General features: G+C 35.0%; 1 protein-coding gene across 3 annotated transcripts in view; it reads right to left on the bottom strand.

Moving 5' to 3' along the window:
* Nucleotides 1-322: 322 nt before the first annotated feature.
* Nucleotides 323-19,935, bottom strand: part of STAM (signal transducing adaptor molecule) — a 39,339-nt gene continuing 19,726 nt past the window's right edge. For all 3 annotated transcript variants that reach the window (XM_072854402.1, XM_072854403.1, XM_072854404.1), the window contains exons 3-14: nucleotides 19,383-19,458; nucleotides 19,200-19,295; nucleotides 18,505-18,651; nucleotides 18,108-18,198; nucleotides 16,049-16,241; nucleotides 15,625-15,719; nucleotides 14,259-14,347; nucleotides 12,491-12,578; nucleotides 9,790-9,844; nucleotides 9,297-9,450; nucleotides 6,787-6,962; nucleotides 323-5,724 (exon numbers count right to left, since the gene is read on the bottom strand). In XM_072854402.1, coding sequence (XP_072710503.1) covers nucleotides 5,475-5,724; nucleotides 6,787-6,962; nucleotides 9,297-9,450; nucleotides 9,790-9,844; nucleotides 12,491-12,578; nucleotides 14,259-14,347; nucleotides 15,625-15,719; nucleotides 16,049-16,241; nucleotides 18,108-18,198; nucleotides 18,505-18,651; nucleotides 19,200-19,295; nucleotides 19,383-19,458 — 1,510 coding nt within the window. In that variant the 3' untranslated portion in view covers nucleotides 323-5,474. The remainder of the gene's footprint in view (nucleotides 5,725-6,786; nucleotides 6,963-9,296; nucleotides 9,451-9,789; nucleotides 9,845-12,490; nucleotides 12,579-14,258; nucleotides 14,348-15,624; nucleotides 15,720-16,048; nucleotides 16,242-18,107; nucleotides 18,199-18,504; nucleotides 18,652-19,199; nucleotides 19,296-19,382; nucleotides 19,459-19,935) is intronic.

The raw sequence follows: 19,935 nt of genomic DNA, 5'->3' as shown, positions 1-19,935 counted from the left end.
TGTTAGTGCCATCAGAAATGGAATTAACTGTCAAATAACTGTGTAAATTAACTGTCAGGCTGCCGGCAGTATTTGCTTACTGATCTGTAAGCAAATATATACATTAGACTGTACAGATACAGTTGCTTTCATTTGTTCTTTACCACCCTTTTAAAATATTCATGCTGTATATCTTACCAAAAAAAAGAGGACAAACAGCACACTTGAAATAAGATGTACAATGTATTACTTGGATTTTAGCTGAAGGAAGTTAATGACAGATGAAAACCTTTAAGAGTAAAAATAATATAATCTATGCATAAGCATCATACAAAAAAAAAAATCAAAAAACCCTCAGAACAACCAAAACCCCACCTCCACCTCACCTGAAATCAGAAAATTTGAGCTAAGTACTTCTAACAGACCTTGCCTACTGCATCTCCAAGTCCTTCCAGCAAAGGAAGTCCTTTTCTGATCATTCTTCCATCAAATTTATAAATTGACTTTGCAACATAGTGAACTAAATACTCCAACTTTAATATTTTGCATTCATACCAAAAACAATTAACAGTTTTTACAAATAGTGTTATTTACTAAAACAATTCTTGTACAACAGTGCAGTATATCTAAATATATACATATGCCAACATCAAAGGGAGCATCAAAACAAACAAAACCAAAAATGCACTTTGCTACTGTGTACACTTTATTAAAACCAAAGCAGACTGCAGCAGGCTTCTTTTCTTTTTCATGACAAAGACAAAAATTATTTGGATTTCCAGAAGCACATGCAGGATAGAACAACAAAAACTCCTACCACCTTTTTGCCAAGGTAGCAGCAAGAAAAGTGAACTTTAGATCTGCAATTTACATACTAACAAATGGAATGTTTTTAAACACAAACACCCTAGTTTAAGAAACAAGGCTTCAAAAATATATGTGGTGGTTTTTACATATTGATGCAAAAAGTTCAAATGTCAAGGCCTTCCCATGTTTTACTATGATGTTGGATAGTATACACATGAAGGTTAATATAACATGAAGGTCAAAACCAGGACAAATATTATTCATTGCAGCTGAGAATGAAAAAGGAGTATCTGTTGTGTGGAGTTTGTCAGCTTTACCAAGATTGAATAACAGAGTAAAAAATGATTCTGCCTGCTGTTAGCAATGGAGGTTTTTGTAACTTTTACTTTACCTTTCTCTTTAAAAAATATCCCCTCCTAATTTTTAACTGGAAAAATTATGCTCCCTTGTTCCTCAAAACAGATACATGCACCTTCTCCAAAGGAAGTTGCAGTTATGTAATTCAAAGTGCCATCGTAGCTGCTGTAATTAGAGATGTTCTTTTTCATTCTTTCTGTGAAACCCAGCAGACGAGGAATAAGGTAAGACCTTTATATGTAAAGACTGCACAGATATCTTTGAAATACAAGTGAAAAATGTGAGTGATATGAGAGAAAATACTAACAAAATTGGAGAATGAGGTATTAAGCAGTTCTCCAGTGTAAATCTGATGTTCTTGCCATCTAGATGAAATCAGAGAACTATAATAGCAGCCTAGATTTGATCAGCAAAATATGTACATGCTATTAAAAGCAAATTTATCTCCTTTGTTACATCTAAGTATCTGCAATCTGGCAGAATTCTCTGAAGTTCTGGTTACTCAAATTAAATTTCAGCCCCCCCCCCCCCCCAATTCATGAATAGTAACTGTACCATGAGGGCAATATGCTGCTCCACACCTGTTGAGAAGCATGCAGTAATTCTTATATTTTGTTCCTTTTTACTGTTGTTTTACTGCTGTCTACGTGTACTTTGGCCGGTGACATTAAATACACATCTACATGGGTTCCAGTTACTAAACAGAGGTGGGTAAATATGTTGCAACAGTTCCTGCAACTGTGCACTCTGGAACATACTGCCATGACATCAGTGTAGCAAATTTTAACACGCTGCCTCAGTATTTTTCCTGGGATGCTTTGCAGTAAATCTTGACATGTTTGTTATGCCCACATAAATTGAGATGAAACACATGGGTAAACAAGCTTTGTTTATAGAAGTGAAATGCACAGAAGGCACTTTCCAGAGTTTGCTCCAGTTCATGATAACCAAGCCACTAAAATACCCCTTCTGAAGTTAATTAACATTTTTGTATTCCTTAATGAAAGGGTTAAATAACAAAGGGTTATACAAAATATTATGAAAACATTTTAGCCTTTCATTGACAATTTACATGTAAAGAAACAAAACATTCAAAAATTAGGTCTTCTATTGGAACATGAATATCATTTCCAGGGATTCTTAACTTTCAAATAAATTAACTTTCTGACACTTTATTTATTTGCTAAAAAGCTTTTCCATACAGTAGCAGTACATGTACTTTCCCCCCTCTCATCCATATTTCAGTGTTCAATACCATAGTAAGACAGAACGTATGTGAACTTGGTCAAAACAATGCCTAAACAAGGACTCTCAGAATAAATCACAGCAGAGAAGCCCCAGCAATGGCATCTCCAGGTTCATGATACTAAACCAGCAGACAGGAGGTGAATTGAAATATATTTGCTAAATTATCAGTTAGAGAGGACAGGAGAGGATGAGTGAAGGAATTAGTGCACCTAGCAAGCATCTAGCAAGGTAGGAGGAGGCATCACTTTAGAGTATCTAGCGTATGGGACACAACCAAGCAAGAAGACTAAATAATCTTTTCTGATAAGTGAGAAAAATCAACATTAAGCAATACAGCTCCAAATTCAATTTAATCTGAAAATTGCATCTGAAATGGAAAAGGTAGGATGCAACAGAAACGTTAAGACTCTGAACCTAAAAATCTAGTTATCTACTGCACCAATTGTGGACAATGAAAACTGATTTTAAGTCAAGTAAAATTCACAATTTGTTACAGGAGATACCTTAGAGCAGTGACTCTAATAAAGGCATGAAGGAAAATAAAAAATGTCCATCTTTTTTTCACAACTTTTATTATACTGAATTTATAGTGGCATTGCATTTTAGAAAGTGTTTTTTGGTCATGATGAACACAAATGAAAGGTGATTTTAATTTTCTTAAAAATGGATAAATGCCCCAAATAAGTAAGTCGGAAAGCAGAAAAACTTAAGATACGCGTAAGTTTTCAGTGTTCAAAGGAGAAACCAGGAACAAGCATTTCTGTGTGTTAAGGAAAGAAGACTTCAAAAATTTTAAAAACAAAGACAAATTAGTAACAAAAAGTATTTTTGCTGAGTCATTTCTGTACAGAGGTTCCATAGGCCCTTATTAGGGAACATGTGACACAACATGTGAAAACGTAAGAATACAAATAGTCAATGTCAGCTGGACTATTTTGATGCTTCAAGCTTCTCCTTGAATCAGGGCCTAAGAACTATGGAGTAAAAAGTTATTTTCACTTTTGTGTAGAAATTATACACTTCTATACACATTGTTTCTCTGATTTTGGAATAAGGTACCTAAGGCATACAGAGAACACTATCTAAATGATACTACATGCCCTTTCTAAAGAAAATCATCTCTTCAATCTATTAAAAATTATCTATGACACAATATCTTGGATTTTTTTTTTTTTAGCATTTCCTTTCAAATTCCACAGACTTTTGTGATGACACCAAGTACTGAAGTAATGACAGTTTGTGAGGGTGCTTAAGAATTCTGGAGAAAAACAATATGTGAAAATACTAGTATCAAAACAGCCAGCTGGCTAGAACATCCCCAGTTGGAACACGTCAGCTATGGGCACGTTTTATAACCATCCCAGTTAGAAGTTATGCACAGTAGTCATCCGAAAGCATTAACAGGCAAAATACCAGTGTCTATTAAAATAGTGAAACAAAGGCTTGTTAGGTAACTATGAACAGATGCGGGAGTGTATGGGATAACTGAGGTCAGCATAACGTACAATTGCAACATTTAATTCCAGAAGCATAACACTAAAATATAGTACACAAAAGCGAACAATTTCTGACATACACATTAACAAGACTGAAAACACAGATCTGATGTTGAAGCCATCTAGTATTGCTCTAATTGGAATTAGAGCTGCTGGAAAAGATAAGAGGAAAGCAGGATGCATTAACTGATTGAATACAAATGCAAAGTAACAACCGCCTTTGTACAAGAAACTCTGATCAGGCATATCTAAAATGCTGCCTTCCATCACCATGTTCCTTTTGCAGCACCTCAGCTGTAGAAAGAAAATATCATGCCTGAAAGAGCCACCTGGCTAAGTTACTGAGAAATGCAAGGGTTTAAAAAAGGCTAATGCATGTTGCTGCAGAAGAGAATTCAAAGTAACCTGCAAGTGAATGAAAATAAGATGCCTCATGAACTATTCATACTATAAAAGGGCTAATAAACTCAAATGGTACAACTGGAAATTGAAACAGATGTTTAAGGCAGAAGTGTTTGTGTAAGAACAGTAAACAGAACAAATTGCTAAGCAAGGCCACAAGAGATAAAATAAAGCCCTGAAGGTTTGTTCAGCAAAGTGATTTAAATGTCTGTAATTCTCCATGTTCTAATTAAGAAGACTTGAATAAAGTAGTGTTATTCATGTTGTGTGTTCCAGTTTAAAACTCCATTGTTTCTCCTCCAACTTAATTACTCTGTCTTTGGTGTAATCTCTACCAACACACATTGAATATAGTTCTAGTTCTCATTGTAAAAAACAACTTGGAAAAAATAAATTACGTGCTTCTCATGATAAAATGCAAGATCCTGTTGTATGGTCCCATGATATGTTTAGCAGCCTCTGAATAGTAGTTTTAAGTTATTAATTATATCTGAAGCAGAATCATAATTTGCTGTTATCCCCCCAAATCACTTACTAGTTAACTAGTTTACTTTGGTAGATAAGCCATCTAATAGTCATGACACACTAGTGTTCAATTCAAGAAGCAATGAAACCTAGACTCAGATGTTTGTAAATTCATATATAGACCTTAGCTTGTAAGTGTAACCACGATATGCAGAATTACTGCTTTTCCTGCAATGGAAAAAGACATCACATCTGTCATAAAACTAGACAAAACTATGAAACATGGTTGTCAGTTCATGATTAAAATAAAATATAAAGTAAACGATTTTTAAACATTGTGTTAAATATATTCACATGATCACCATAGCTATACGAAATGGCCACTATTGCAATCACACACTATTATGTACATAACATATATGCCACAACAGTTTGCAAGTGTTGAGTTTTCACAGACTAGCCAATTTTACCAGACATAAATAATCTTGTACCAATTTTTAGGCATTTTAAAAGGAATTAAATGTCCTAAATATATCCGTTCCTCTGCAAAATTAAAAAAAAAATCCTAAAAAGTCAGTGCAAATTGAACTTGTTCACCAAGATAGATTCTTATTAAGCTGAGGATAAACAAAGTTTAAGAGATTAAAGGAAGAAACTCATAGAATTGCCAACTGCCTTTAGCAGAGGTTAAAGAAGATTAGGAATCAGAAGTCCTGGATTCTATAGCAGAGCCTTCTGTGAGTAGCTATGCTGTGGTTGTTGAGGTGGCGGAGGCTGTGGTTGTTGTGGAGGTGCTTGTTGACTGCCTGCTGTCTGTGGCAGAGGTGTAGATGCTAAGTTATAGTTTGGCACCTGGGACATATTAGTTCCAGCATTCTGATAAGCAGCAACATCAACAGTAGCAGGTGGTGGACTATACACTGAAGCCTGGTTAGAGTAAGTATTTCCAGCAACAGAGCCAACCATTGCACTGAAAAGAAAAATAATAATTTAAAGTTGAATTAACAAACAATTTACCAACAGAACAGCAACACTTTATTGCTTCTTCAGCTGTTCTATATATGCACACAAAAATCTCCTAACTCTGGACACCTTGCATATTTAAAACTGTAGCCAATGAATATTGCAATTAAAACTCAAAATCTACTCCTTAGATTTAAACACACCTAACATTTCTCTCATGGATTTAAAACTAGACTGTGAATCTATACTTTGTTTTATTTTAAAGTGCAACATGGAATCCCATCTATCTTCCATTCTGCTCTTAAAAAACACCAAAACCCAACCAACTGTTTTAAATACCAAAACAAGTCAGGTGAAGCATGCAGAAACTTGCTTTATCAACGTATGTCTTACCACACCAAATAAATAACTTTGGGGGACAGAGACTAACAAATACTTTAATAACTCAAGATGGATGTCTCTCCGAACTTTATAAAATAAAATTATTTCATACAGAGAGTACAAAAGAAAAAAACAACCCTAATCTTTTCCCTAAGGTCAGTTCAAAACTTTTTCACAATATAGGTAGCTTAGCCAAAGCTTAGCATCTTTGGGCATCTATCCAAAACAGAAAGCCACTTGTAGCTCCGTTATATGGGGAAGCTGTATAAGTTTTAGTAAGTATTCATAGCCCATTCACTTCTTTCCCAAAATGAGCAGAATTCTCCCCATGCTTCCACGGTAAGATATTTGAAAAAAAGAACAATACAATATACCCTATCTCAGAAATTATGCAGAGCCAGCATAATTTTATCTAAAAGAAAAAAATACATAAATTATATATTTCTTCATATATAAAATTTAAAAATAGAGAAAATTAATAAACCACAGGAAAGTTTGAAGTTTGTCAGGAATTTTTACCAAATACATGACACCAATGAAAAGCACACTGGAAATAATTGCACTGAAGTATTTTTCAGTTGTGTTTAAAATTATACTTCTGTAAGAAAAAAAATCTCCTTTAAATATTATCTGTAGTCCTTTATGTTTAAATGGATTTAAACTTGAATAGGAAAATATTTAAAATTACTTTGTGTAAGACGTCTGTGCAGGCTGACCAGGCAGTACTGAGCTGGCAGATGGAGTAACTGTGCCTTGGCTGAGAGAAGAGAGTTGTTCAGGAGGAAGATTATAGCCTTGAATATGGCCCATCTGTGCACTCCCTGCCACCAAATATGCATTACTTTGAGGTTGCCCCGGATAAACCTAGGAAGTTAAATAAAGGAATATTAAAAATAAAATACAAGAAAATTTGGTATTTAATATCTGACTTTAGAACTTAAAAGACAGCCTCTCAAACCTTTTATTACAGATGTTTTAATAGAAAGCAACTGATTGTCTTCTATTAAGTGTTGCAGTACAAAAAAATTATCAGATTTTCAAAGGACACTGTTTACATTTCTAACCTCAGGCTCCAGTACTAAAAAGATCAAATAGTTCACTGTAAAACTTGTATTCCAAATTTTATTTTAGTGACTATCACTCATGCTAATTAAGAGCTTCTATTTTTGAATGAAAATACCTGTGCTGGTTTTGGCTGGGGTAGAGTTAATTTTCTTTATAGTAGCTGGTATAGTGCCATGTTTTGGATTTTAGTATGAGAATAATATTGATAACACACTGATGTTTTGGTTGTTGCTAAGTGGTGTTTACACTGGTCAAGGACTTTTCAGCTTCCCATGCTCTGCCAGGTGCACGGGAAGTTGGGAGGGGGCACAGCCAGGATAGTTGATCCAAACTGGCCAAATCTCTTCCCCATCCCACTGGGGGGGGAGTGAGCGAGTGGCTGTGTGGTACTTAGTTGCTGGCTGGGGTTAAACTACAATACCGAAGGATTTAAATCATGTAACAAATAGCAGTCCCAAGAAGAATACTTTTTGATGCTCAGATAACTTTCACTAAGAAGAATCGTTAAAATGGAAAGCCAATAACGTATTATTTGTGTGTCATTAGTTAACCTATCATTTCATGTAACTGTTGAGACTGCCATTGTAAAATTGTTAGAGCGGGGCAGAAGGGAAAAAGAGGTCTTGAGAAAATTTCAATTGAAAATAAGGTAATGTTTTACAACTAACTAGAGGAAAAGCTTGTTTAGTAGATGTGTCAACTGTATTCTAAATCAAGATGAAATTTCTAAACCCTATGCTTTTGTTCAATCATGAATTATTTGGCTTAACACAAATTACTAGAAGAAATTATCAGGTCTCATGCTGAGTTCATGTAAGTTTATGATCTTCTATCTTAAGATCCATGAATCTCAGATGACATATTCATAGAAAGCATATCAATATTGCAAAAGAATTTTAGAAGGCAGCAAAGGCACGAGACCTCCTAACTTTTCATAACTTTATACTGGCTCATCTTCACCCCAAAATCCAGTTTTTCCCTTTAAGAATCCCCAGAAACATGACCATTTATAAAACATTAAAATTATTTGATAGGGTCACGACATGATTGTTTATCACATATAAACGGAAGACAATGTTCCTCTTAATGACACTGCAAAAACATACATCCTCTTCTTTAAAAGACACTGAAAGAAAGTACATATTGTAGGAAGTGAAAAGACCTAAATCTGCTTCAATATTTATATAATACTGTGTAGGTATTAATAAATTGGCTTGCATTTTTTTACTCACTCAAAAAGAAAGTAAACTATTGAAGAAACAGTTTAAAGTGTTCCATATTCCTATAAACAGGAAAAGAATACAGCAAGTGTGCTTTAGACTATGGAATTAAAAATTTAAATGTTTAAAAGACCTTTTAAAAATACCATAGTATATGAAAAAGCCAAAAGACCTGCTCGGAGATAAGTCAATTACATGGAAATGCTGCCATGAAAGAATTATAATTTTTAACTTCAGTAATTTAAATGCTAAATGCTCTCTACTGATATTTCAAAATAGGAAACTAAAGGAACAGACTGATTTTAGGGTGGGGAGGGCATAATCTTAAACAGGAATTGTACTCCTTTGGTTCTTTCCTTTCTTTCACCCACTATGCAAAGCCCTGGCAGCTTTAATTTTTAATTTTATGTGCAACTCAAAGCACAGGATGGGCTTTTTTCTTGATCAGAAAGAATCGAACAGAAAACAACTAAAAGTGTTAGAACCTGCAAAAGGAGAATATCCCAAGCTTGCAGCTGAAAACAAACTTTTTTTTTTCGTACTGTGTTGAGAGAAAACACTGATCTTTCATTTGAGATTGTCTCTGAGGCAGCACAATGATTTTAACCTAGCTTTGAGGTAACAAAGATCATAAAAAGAGGTTTCCAACTCAGGGTGCGAAGGGGGTGGGAACAGAAGGGCAGAAATAGGAAATAAATTATTACTTGCAATCAACATGCTCCACCACACTTTATTTATCAGTATATATTTATTTTAGTAATGTAGAGAAGTACACTGTATAAAAATATTTGAGCAAATTTTGTAAAAAAGTTAGCTCGTGAAAAACTGCTTATCACTAATAATTTATAAGAAATCAACCATAGCTCTGTACGTACTTGATAACATCAATGGCTATTAAAGGTTACATACATACCTGAGAGCCAGAAACACCAGATGACTGCATATAATACTGTTGGTTTTGTAGTTTTGCATACATGGAATACATTGGGTCTTCATTCATCAATTTGTTATACAAAGAAAGAGCCTCCATTGCTTTAACATTGAGCTCTGAAAGTTCCGAATGTTTCCTAGAAAATATATTTTACAGCTTATTTTACAATTTAGATAACTTAAGTACAGAACAGACAATACAGGGAAACTTCCGTGAGGTGTGATAAGAAACATATTCTTACTCCCTGTGAAGTAATGCCTGACAAGTGCCAGAATGTCAAATGGTACACTACTATAAAATACTATGTGACTAGGGAAAAAAAAACCTTCACATCTCCTCCCAGATGAGAAGCTACTAATAAATATACCTATTTTCTTTGCCAGTATTCACAGAAATGATTACAATATCATTAAGTAACAACACTGGTATTTTTAAGAATTAATCTTAACTTGAGTCAAAACGTGTACTTTTTTACCTGTCTATATCTTCCAACTTTTCATCTATGAGAGGTCCCATCTGGTGGCACATTGCTAGAATAGAAGGGCATTAAAATATATCAGAGTAATAAAGATTTCCATATTGCAAGTCAGAAAGTAGTTTTTAAAAAAAAATTATCAGATAGAAATGCGTAGATGCTAGTCCAAATTTTTTTTTAAATCATTACTACAATCTGTATGTCAAAAAAGTTATAGTAACAGAGGCAGTGTCATGAACAATTTAAGAACGAGATCCAGCAGAATTTTTCAGTAGTGGTACAGTTTTAAAAGTACACTTTAAAAAGAAAATAAAAATACAGCAGAACAAAACACATTTAACATCCAGGGAGTGTAAAACTGCAACTATTTTGCATAAAAAAGTTCAGGTAAATCTGAAAGGTGATCTCTCCTTCAAGGAAGAAAATTTGCCACTGCAACCAAGATCACGTGCTCAACTAACATCAGTACAAAACAATGAAGGGGAAAACAGGTTGTAATGATTCAAATCATCTGCACATCAAAGACACTAATAGCACATTGCTACCTCACTGGAATCCTAATTGGGGGAAAGGGGCTTTTTCAAACCACTAACACATGCAAAAACCAACACAAAAACTTACCAGAAGGAGAATGGAAAAGCATTAAAATAAACAAAAATGCACCCCCCCACCAGCTTTCAGCACAAGGACATGGAGTTCATGTAACTGCCAAGCAAACCACAGGTAACTAACAGAAAGACTGAGTTTCTCAAATGTAAAATAAACAGACAAGGAAGCTGAAAGTCTAATCCTACTCCAGAATACAAAATGTGCCCACTTATCCAAGCAATGAACTATTCATTAACCAAGAGATGTGTTTAATCCCAAGAGCCACTCAACATTCAAACTGAGAGATGAGAAAATAAGATTCAGCCATCAAAGATGACCTAAATGCATTATACACAGCTCTGAAACACTGTCTTGACTCTCAGTTTTCCCAAATTAGAGATGCAGAAGGTCCTGAAAGCCTCTGGGCCATGACAGGTGAAAGGCCATCACTGATGTGTTCCTTGAAGGCAGCTGCAGGTGAAAGAGGAGCTGTATGAAAGGCACCCATCTGCTTCTTTGAACCTGGGATCAGTAACACATTGGCAGAAATGCTGGGAAAATATGTAAAAACCTGGTGTAAGTTCTGCCTATTTTTATATATAACACAAAGTGTGGTAAAAGGCATGACAAGGATTGCTTAGATGTCTGTATGCCAACATGATGACTGCACTGCTGTCAACCACAAACCCTAGGCTCCTGAAAGTGTTGGGTTGACCTCTCCCATTTGAAGACATTTGTGAGTGGACATCTAGATGGCAGAAGAAAATGAAGTGGTTTTTTGTCAAATGTTGATCAGCACCTGCCACCACTGGTAGGAACACAAAATCCAACACACATCTATAACAAAATTCCCAGAAACCGTGCCAAAAATAGTAGCTACCCAAGGCCTACCTGAGTGTAGAGCAAGTACAGTCTTGCATATGGCATTGTAAAACTATACACAGCCATATGTTTGGCAAGCGCTCTTGTAGGTAGCTGGGGAGCGATCATCTGACTACACTACAGCTTTCAGATTCTAGTAGTCCCACGGTTTAATATAAAATTCAGCATTGTTCTAATGATCTCACAATGCATTTTGAAAGGAGATCCCAATGTTAGCCATATTTGGAGGCTGTTTGACAAGCATACCTGTAATTTCTTTGCCTCTGTCCTGGACCAGATACAGGCAATCTGCTTCTTAGACAACAGCCTCTATAACTATATTTGGTACTTGAAAGAATAAAAACATTCATGTTTCTTTTTACCCCCCTTTAGCTTTAGTGGAACTAGAATAGGTGCAGACATGTCACTGATGTGCAGTTCCTAAAACAGGATTCATTTATGATGAAGTAGACGGGTATGATGAAGCAGACAGGTGTGGAAAGATGGGAGATATCCAAAAGCTTACAAGCTTATGCACTTTTTCCTGATTAACTTCTAGAGAGATCTGGAATCTGTCATTTTCTTGACAAAGTCTGGTCCTATTTGAATCGTCAATTTAAGCCAATGTTCTGCCTCGTAATGGGTAAGTTTCTTTACTTCCTTCTCCGAAGTTCCCTTCCAAAATTTTTGCTGCATCTATCAACCCAGGTAGAATGGTCTATAATTCCTCTTTGAAGAGGTAGTCTGAATAATTTGAGTCTAAAGGACTAGTCTAATTTGTAGCACTCTATAAGGTATTTGCTAATATTAAAGTCCTATAGAAATACGCATGCAAGTGAAAAGCATGTGGGACACCCATAGGTCTATTCTAAGCCTCAGTAGTATCTCTGCTTCCTCTCATGGAATCTTCCTGACACTCCTTTTGCAACTCATGCTGTGCTACACTATGGAGGAAAAAAAATAGATGAATAACATTGATTTAAGTATTCCTGGGTCTTGAAAAGGAAAAGAATATGGAATATAGTTTCCTTGAGAGATGAGTGGGCTTGTTTTAAGTTAAAGTTTTGCGCTTTGGTCTCTTAGATGTGGGAAAGAGGAAGTGAGAAGATAATTAGGCTCAGGCACTTTTCTCAGGCATGTTCATGGTGTGCACATGAAGCTGAAGTAGTTTCAGCTTAGTTCCAATTTGTTTTGACATAGGTAATTACTAGAGAGGAAAACAACAACAAAAAAACCCATGAGATTTTCTTACCCTCGAGATGAAGCAATTCTGGGAGGTCTGGCTGGTCATCAGATGGATCGGCACTTTGTAACATCTGCAAGAGTTGATCCATTTTATCCTAGAACACAAATTGTGTAATTAGGGCATATGTGGGGGGGGGGGGGAATTAACACTTTCAGGATAGCAAATTAAAGCAGCTATTTACAACAGCCATTTGGATCTCTTGGGACTTGAAATCATCTAGACTAACTTTAAGAAAATAAAAATCCTACATGCTACTTTGCAGGAATGAAGATGCTTGAACAAGGAAAAGCCAAATGATAAAAATTATTAGTAGTGACAAGTGGAATGTGCAAAATACCCCTTTATTCCTAAAAGTCCTTCTAAACAGTATTTTCTGAGCAGTTTCTATTTTTCCATTCTAGTGATTACATATGCAATACTACCACCTAGTGGGATTAGTGCAAATGTTTTGACAGAATACATTGAGAGAGTACTTAAAAATAAATGGGTACTTAAAACCAAATTCACTGAAAAATTATCCTGCATTTTTTAAGTGTATGAGGCCTATCAGCACATGAGCAATGTCATTACTAATATATATGAAAGGGTTTTTATTAAGATGGCGTTTGGAGGGGTTACAGAGTTGACTTCAGAATAAGTCATCCTTGATTAATCAGTTCAAGTGCAACCCATTTATAAAAATACAAAAGAGTGGAAAATTAACAGGCATAAACTCTTTGAAAAGTATGCCTTGGAGTGAACTATATTGCTTAACCAAAATTATATGTAAATGATTAAAAATCATTTTTTAGCTGAGTGCTATCAAATAAATAGCCTTTAATAGGTTATATCAAAGTGGAAACTGAAACCATGTTTTTTCCTCCTTAACCCCAGGAAAGGCAGGAAGAAGCCAAATGACTACTTCCTTAAAAATTATACTATGATAATTTTTTTTAAAAGAACAAGACACTAAAACATAAACCAATGTGGAATAATAGAAGACAAAAGCTGGAAGGTACCTCAAGGCAGGCCTGAGATAAGCTATTTCGGCAGATTACAAACTAATATCTCTTGGGAGGAAGAGTATTTGATGCAGGCGTTAAATAGGACTTTAGGAAGGCAGTAACTGATTTTTTATTTCAAAAAACAATGACAGAACCCTAGTTGAGAAAGAAATGGAAGGTCATGAGAGAGAAAGGGAAAAATTCTAAAGAGAACAATTCTAAGCCCCGGGGCAGGGGGAACGGGCAGGGGAAAAACATCCTGGGCTGAGAGTTCCTGGGAACCTTGCAGAATTGCTACAGTGAAATTGTGCGAATCTTACTAAATATTACTTACAGAGCAACAAAAAGCTCACAGTTTTCAGAGAAGGAAAGAGATCTTTCAGACTGGGGGAAGACAGTGGTGGTTATACTGGAAATAACTCTAAGACAGCATTCAAGATGGGTATCTCTGAGGTTTCCTGAGGTACTTAAAGCAAAATTTGAAAGCAACTGCATCACTCCACACCAAACTTCTAGTCTGGAGGTGAACAGCTGTACAATCCTGGAGTAGGGCCCTAAATGGAATGCAGTTTCCAAATTCAGTTTCAGAAATTCCTAAGAACTTCAAGAGACATGAACAAATTAGAATAATGAAGATTTTTTTTAAATTAAATCAACTTTTCTTTCCCATTCTCTTGATTATGTCTCCTGATATTTCAAATTGTTTTTGAAGAAGTACAGGATGAAAGAGTTAAACATCACATATTGAAATATACCACCAGTTGAAAAATCAGTACTTTTATCATGCTTACTTCATCAATATAAACTGGTTCAGGCTCAGGTTCTATTGTCTCTACTTGAACTTCATCACTGAACTGCACTGTTTTCTTCTCAGCTTTCACTGTAAGATAAACAGGTAAATTTTATTTTGTAAAATAAAAATAAACAAAACAATGACATAAATGTTATACAGCTAGCATGTTGCCTAAGTTCTCTGCATTTGAAACATCTACTGTGAAAATTTAAAAAATTAATATTTTGTTGACATTTGAAGGCCAAAAACATCTCCATAGGCTTAAACAATTTTCTTAAATCTGTGAATTGCATAAAAAGACACATCAGTTCACACAAGGTTAATAGAAACATGTTTTAGCAAGTAAATGCCTTTATCGTAGTCTCCGTGCACATAACATACTTATTAAGAAGTCATCAGGAAAACAGACTAAGAGAGAGCGTTCAGAAGAAATAGGGTTAACGAGTCAGGTTTAAGAGAAAACTGGTAAAATCATCTACGACAAACTGGAGCCTTCTTTTCTCCAGAGCAAAGTATAGAATTGAAAGTTCTCAAATTTTGCTATTCCTTCTCCATCAAATAGTACCTGCAAAAGCATCTCACTCCTCTGCAGTGGAGGCCACAACAAGAAAAGCTGCCAAATACTACTCTTATCATACTCTTATCAGTTAGTCTTAACATAGAACAGATGACTTATAGCACATAATTCTGCTGACCTGCTCACACCTTTGGCACACTCATATTGAGATCACAGGAGGTTACTCTTGCAAACCTATCAGATTTACAGAAATCAGTTCTAGAATTTTAAAACCTTGTCTAATGTTTAATATTTTTATTAACTATTTAGAGTAGGTTAGAATTATATAAATAGATACAAGAAGATAACCAGTATGCAGAAAAAACCTCCTTCCGTTATGCACACATACATACCTACAGTATGTAGGTTTCTTGAATTGTTTGAACAGTGGTAATCTGTCTCCAACTCCCATCTGCCCAGGGGCCTTCAGTTTTTCCTTGATTAGGTATATACCATTGCAACCAGTCAAAAAGGCAGTTTGGAAAAACAACTGCTGTTGCCTAACATTTATCTAGGTGTCAATGGAGTTGTTAAATGAGTCTCAAGGAAGCTACTGACAAAGCCAGCAGTAGACAGCATCATACTTTGCATCAGATGCCAGTTTGGGCCACCCTGATCTGACACATAAAGATATGACTGTTGTTTGTGAGAGCACAGCAAGGCTCCTCAGTTTTACTTCGAATATCACATTAACTTGCAACTGAACTCCATCATAAGGGAAAGGAAATAGGGAAAGTAAATCACTACAGAAATATCCCTTGGGCCATGGCAAGGCTTAACATATATACGTAAATGTAATGTTACTTACTCATTTCTGGCTCAGCAGAAAGATCAGCTGTTACAAAATTAGATGGAAACAATCCTATACCCTGATGAGTTTCACCTTTCCACCAATTTGGATCACTAAAAATAAAAAAAAATTTAAAATCCCATACATAAAAAAAAAAACCCCACACTCACACGGAATTTTCCTAAGAATTGCACTGTACAAGGCATTTATATTACTTGTACATAAATACAATTTGTATATATGCAGAAATCTTTATACATGAATCTATGCAATTACATCTGTATGTAAAAAATCTAGGTGATAACTAAATACAGTATTTAATACGTAAATATATTTTATTGCAATCGTATTCCTATGTAATGCTTCTACATTTAAGACATGATTGTTCCTGACTGATTTTTACAGTCCAATATACTTCTAGTAGGCATTCTATATAAATTACCTGTCATCAAGGATAGTTATAAGTTCTCCAGCTTTAAAAGTTAATTCGTTGTCTTCAGCAGCCTCAAAATCATAGATTGCACGAACCTTTCGGCCCTCATGTTTGTGATTTGTTAAAAGGCTTGAGGTGCTTGGATACAAACTGGAAAGTGTTGTTTGCTGTTGCCTTTGTTCTTTCAGTGACAGTTCAATAGCTACAAAAGAAGAGTTATTCACATGAAAATTCCCTATAAAAATGGGTTGAATTATATGAAAATTTAACTCTGTAAAAACTTTTAGTATAATTCTATTCCTGTTGCATCATAATCAACTTCTGCTTTTCACTTAGAAATAATGGTAAAAACCAAAAAGATGTTTTACAACTAGAAAGCACAATTCTGCCCATAGATTTACTTTCAACATGGACAGGATGAATAGATAGCACTTAAGCACAAACAAGATAACTCAGTGAAGTCATCCATTTTTTATTATTATATTATTGTTATTACCTTGAACTGATGTAAAGTATTTACATTCTTACTAGCATATACATGATGTTGACCTTTTCCAGATCGTTTGAAACATTAAAAAGATACAGCTGTTCAGGTACACATTGTATCTCTGTTAGATCAGGAGTCTTTAGCCTGAATTCACAGAATCAGAGAATAGCACAGAACGGTTGAGGTTGGAAGGGACCTCTGGAGGTCGTCTTGTCCCATCCCCTGCTCAAGCAGGGTCACACAGAGCTGGCTGCCCAGGACTATGTCCAGATGGCTTTTGAATATCTCCAAGGATGGAGACTCCACAACCTCCCTGGGCAACCTGTGCCAGTGCTCAGTCACCCTCACAGTAAAAAAATGCCTCCTTAATTCATAGTTAAGAAAAAGATTTTTGCTTAGATAAGCAAAATTTTGTCCATTCCTTTTCTCTCCCTATCATTCCTTGAATAATTTTACATTTCTTGGTCATTTGCAATTAAACTTGACTGAGCAGAAAGGTTTTACTCATATTAAACTCCTCCAAGTTTGTGAAAAAAATCATCATGTTTAAGAAGGGACAGAGCAGGACACAAAAAACCAAGAGAAAAAACATTAGAGAACCCATGCAGAATATGAACCTTTGAGACACAGATCGCTTTAAAAGTAGACTTTGGTGGGTCAACTGTTGAAGAAACCATTAGTAACATATACAGATGGGCTAATGGCGATTTAAATAAATCCATGTTATATTAGATAATAGCTAAACAAAAAAAAAATTCTATCAAAGATGAGAAACCGCAAACATCCACCAACTGCTAGCGCAAGAACTTCACTCATATAGTAAGCAGCCATTGTTACAACTTTAAGCCCAAAGCCATGCTATATACAAGGGTTAACATCTGATGCCTTTACATTGCTGAAGTTTGACCTCAAAAAACAGTAACAAGACCATAAAGATCAAACCACTCTAAGAATAACTCTTCACACGTCTGGTATAAGATCATTAAATGACCTTTAAGTATACCTGAGTACAACAGTAAATGAAAAGAAGCTGTTCTAGTTTTATTTACTGGGACTGCAGCGAGACATTTAACAGCCACTTATGCTTACAGCAATCAAAGCCTTGAAGTATACTACAGCAGCAGTATTCAAAGGAATAAAAGTTTAAAGTAGTATACTAAAAATACTTTGCATACAACTTATACTTTAATCCTTATTTTCTCCTTCCATCAAATGTTTAAATTGCAAATGAATGTGCTTCACTTGCCCCAGGAAGAGGGGAAAATCCAAGTGCAGAACTTGTATCAAACATTTGCATAGTGGAGCATGTCCTTAACATATTTTGTAGATTTTTTACTGTGTTGTTTCAGTTTGGCAAGGGGAAAAAAAAAAAAGTAAAAATCAGGAATTTTTCATACTTTTTACCCATATAATGGTTTTACTCTCTAACCCTCCAGGAAAGGTACAAAAAGAAAGGAAGAGAAACCATAACCACAATCCATAAATATACTGTTCACATAGAGAAAAGAAGCAAAACATTTGTTCTTGCTTTATTTGACATTTACGAATATATTCATCAGATCAGCAAGCAAATGCACTCACCTTTAGCTAAATCCTCCTCTTCCTTTTTGTTAGCTACTGTACCAGGATCTTTGGCAACTAGAGCTGGACTTGCTTTTGCCTGTTCAGCAGCCTAGCCAAAAGTGAAAGATATAAAAATAAATTCAATAAAAAACTGACGATGCATTAAGTTCACCATTTTGATTTGTATTCATCTGCTATATAAAAATGTAAAGTAAATCAGAGCATTTCACCGCTCAAAGGAATGTTTTATTAAGACAAGAGATTTCATTTTGTTTGCCAAACACATCACAGAATTCAAGACTACAAACTGTAAAATACAGAACTGAGGATAAAAAGAATTTTTTATACCCTTTAAGAACTGAGGATAAAAATAATTTGTTATACCCTTTAAGAACAACCTCGAAATTTAATATACCTGTGAACCAATAGCTGGGAAGGTAACTCCTTGCTCCTTAAGATTTTTAATCATAGCAGATATTAAACTAAGCTGTGGATCATTCTTGAATTCATCAGTCCATTCCACCATAAGGGCTTTCAGCTTTTCACAAACTTTTGGATGACCCTGCAAGAACAGTAGAAACTAGTTAAATAATGTAGGAATCTGTTCTTAATTCCTTCATTTCAAATAATTTCATGTTACTGTCAATATAAACTATATAGAGACTTGATTTTGAAGTCAAGTGTATCACTAAGGGATACCTTTATTAGAAAGGGAGAATAGTACACCAGCGTTGTGTTTGTACTAGTACAATACGTACTAGGCCCAAAATAAAGTAAAACAAGGTTATATAAAAGCCCTGTATTATCTTCATTTCACCACATCTGTATTTAGTGTTTCATTGCTGTTATTTAACATGAAAATGAATTTGTATACTTATAAATTAACATACCACACGCCACCTCCCCCAAACAGAATACATAAGTAACTGTAGTGTGAAGCGGCATTCAGGAAGTTCTTTCTCACAGACACAGTCTTCCCAGTAATCTTGTATTCTTCCCCCACCACCAAATTTCCAGTTTTCCAAAAGTAGATTCCATTCCACTTTCAGGTAACCCCAATTCTCTGATTTCACTTTGCTATTAATTGTATAAATCAATGCAATACTTTACCTTATTCAACACATTGCTTACTTCACTGGCAAAATCTCTTGAACAGACTTCTAAATGAAAGATTTTACCACAGTTTGATACACATGCTCCTAGAAGCTAAACAAAGAAAGATTAAAACTCAGAGAAGATTTTTTGCAATATAACTTTTCAGGAAGGAAAAGCACTACATTAAAAAGAACCTACTGTTAATGCTTGCATAGCAACATGGGGATCTTTATGGTTCACTCTCTTCATAATAGAACGGAGACAGTCCTTAGGCCTAAAAAACACAAGACAGATTTTAAAAAATGTAATGGAATAAACATTTCCTATTGCACACATGACAATGCATGACAACGTTAACAAACAAGCTCTCTCAAACATTGTCAGTAAATTATTTAGTAGCTTATAAGTGCAACATTAAAAAAAATAAGCTAACATCATTAACAGTTGTAGCCATTTCTATCTGTAGGATTGCTAGCTTTATTAGTTATCAAAACCTCTCAGTAAGTTACATTACCTTTTGCATTAGTGAGAATTACTGTAAATGCTCCAGAAATGCATAAAATCCCTTACAACTAGAGAACTGTAATTCTCTGTAGTCCATGCACCTACTCCTCCGTATTTCACATACATATGTAAGAACATTTGCTTGCACACTGATTACCAACACCTTTTTGCTACTTTTTTTTAAATTACCACCACTACGTTCCTCAGAGTCTCTTTTAATCTACAGAATAGCATTTATAAAGAAGAT

This window comes from Ciconia boyciana, chromosome 2 (assembly GCF_034638445.1).
Source record: "Ciconia boyciana chromosome 2, ASM3463844v1, whole genome shotgun sequence".
NCBI classification, from domain to species: domain Eukaryota; kingdom Metazoa; phylum Chordata; class Aves; order Ciconiiformes; family Ciconiidae; genus Ciconia; species Ciconia boyciana.
The sequence above is the reverse complement of the archived record's forward strand: the minus strand, read 5'-3'. Positions and strand labels throughout refer to the sequence as shown.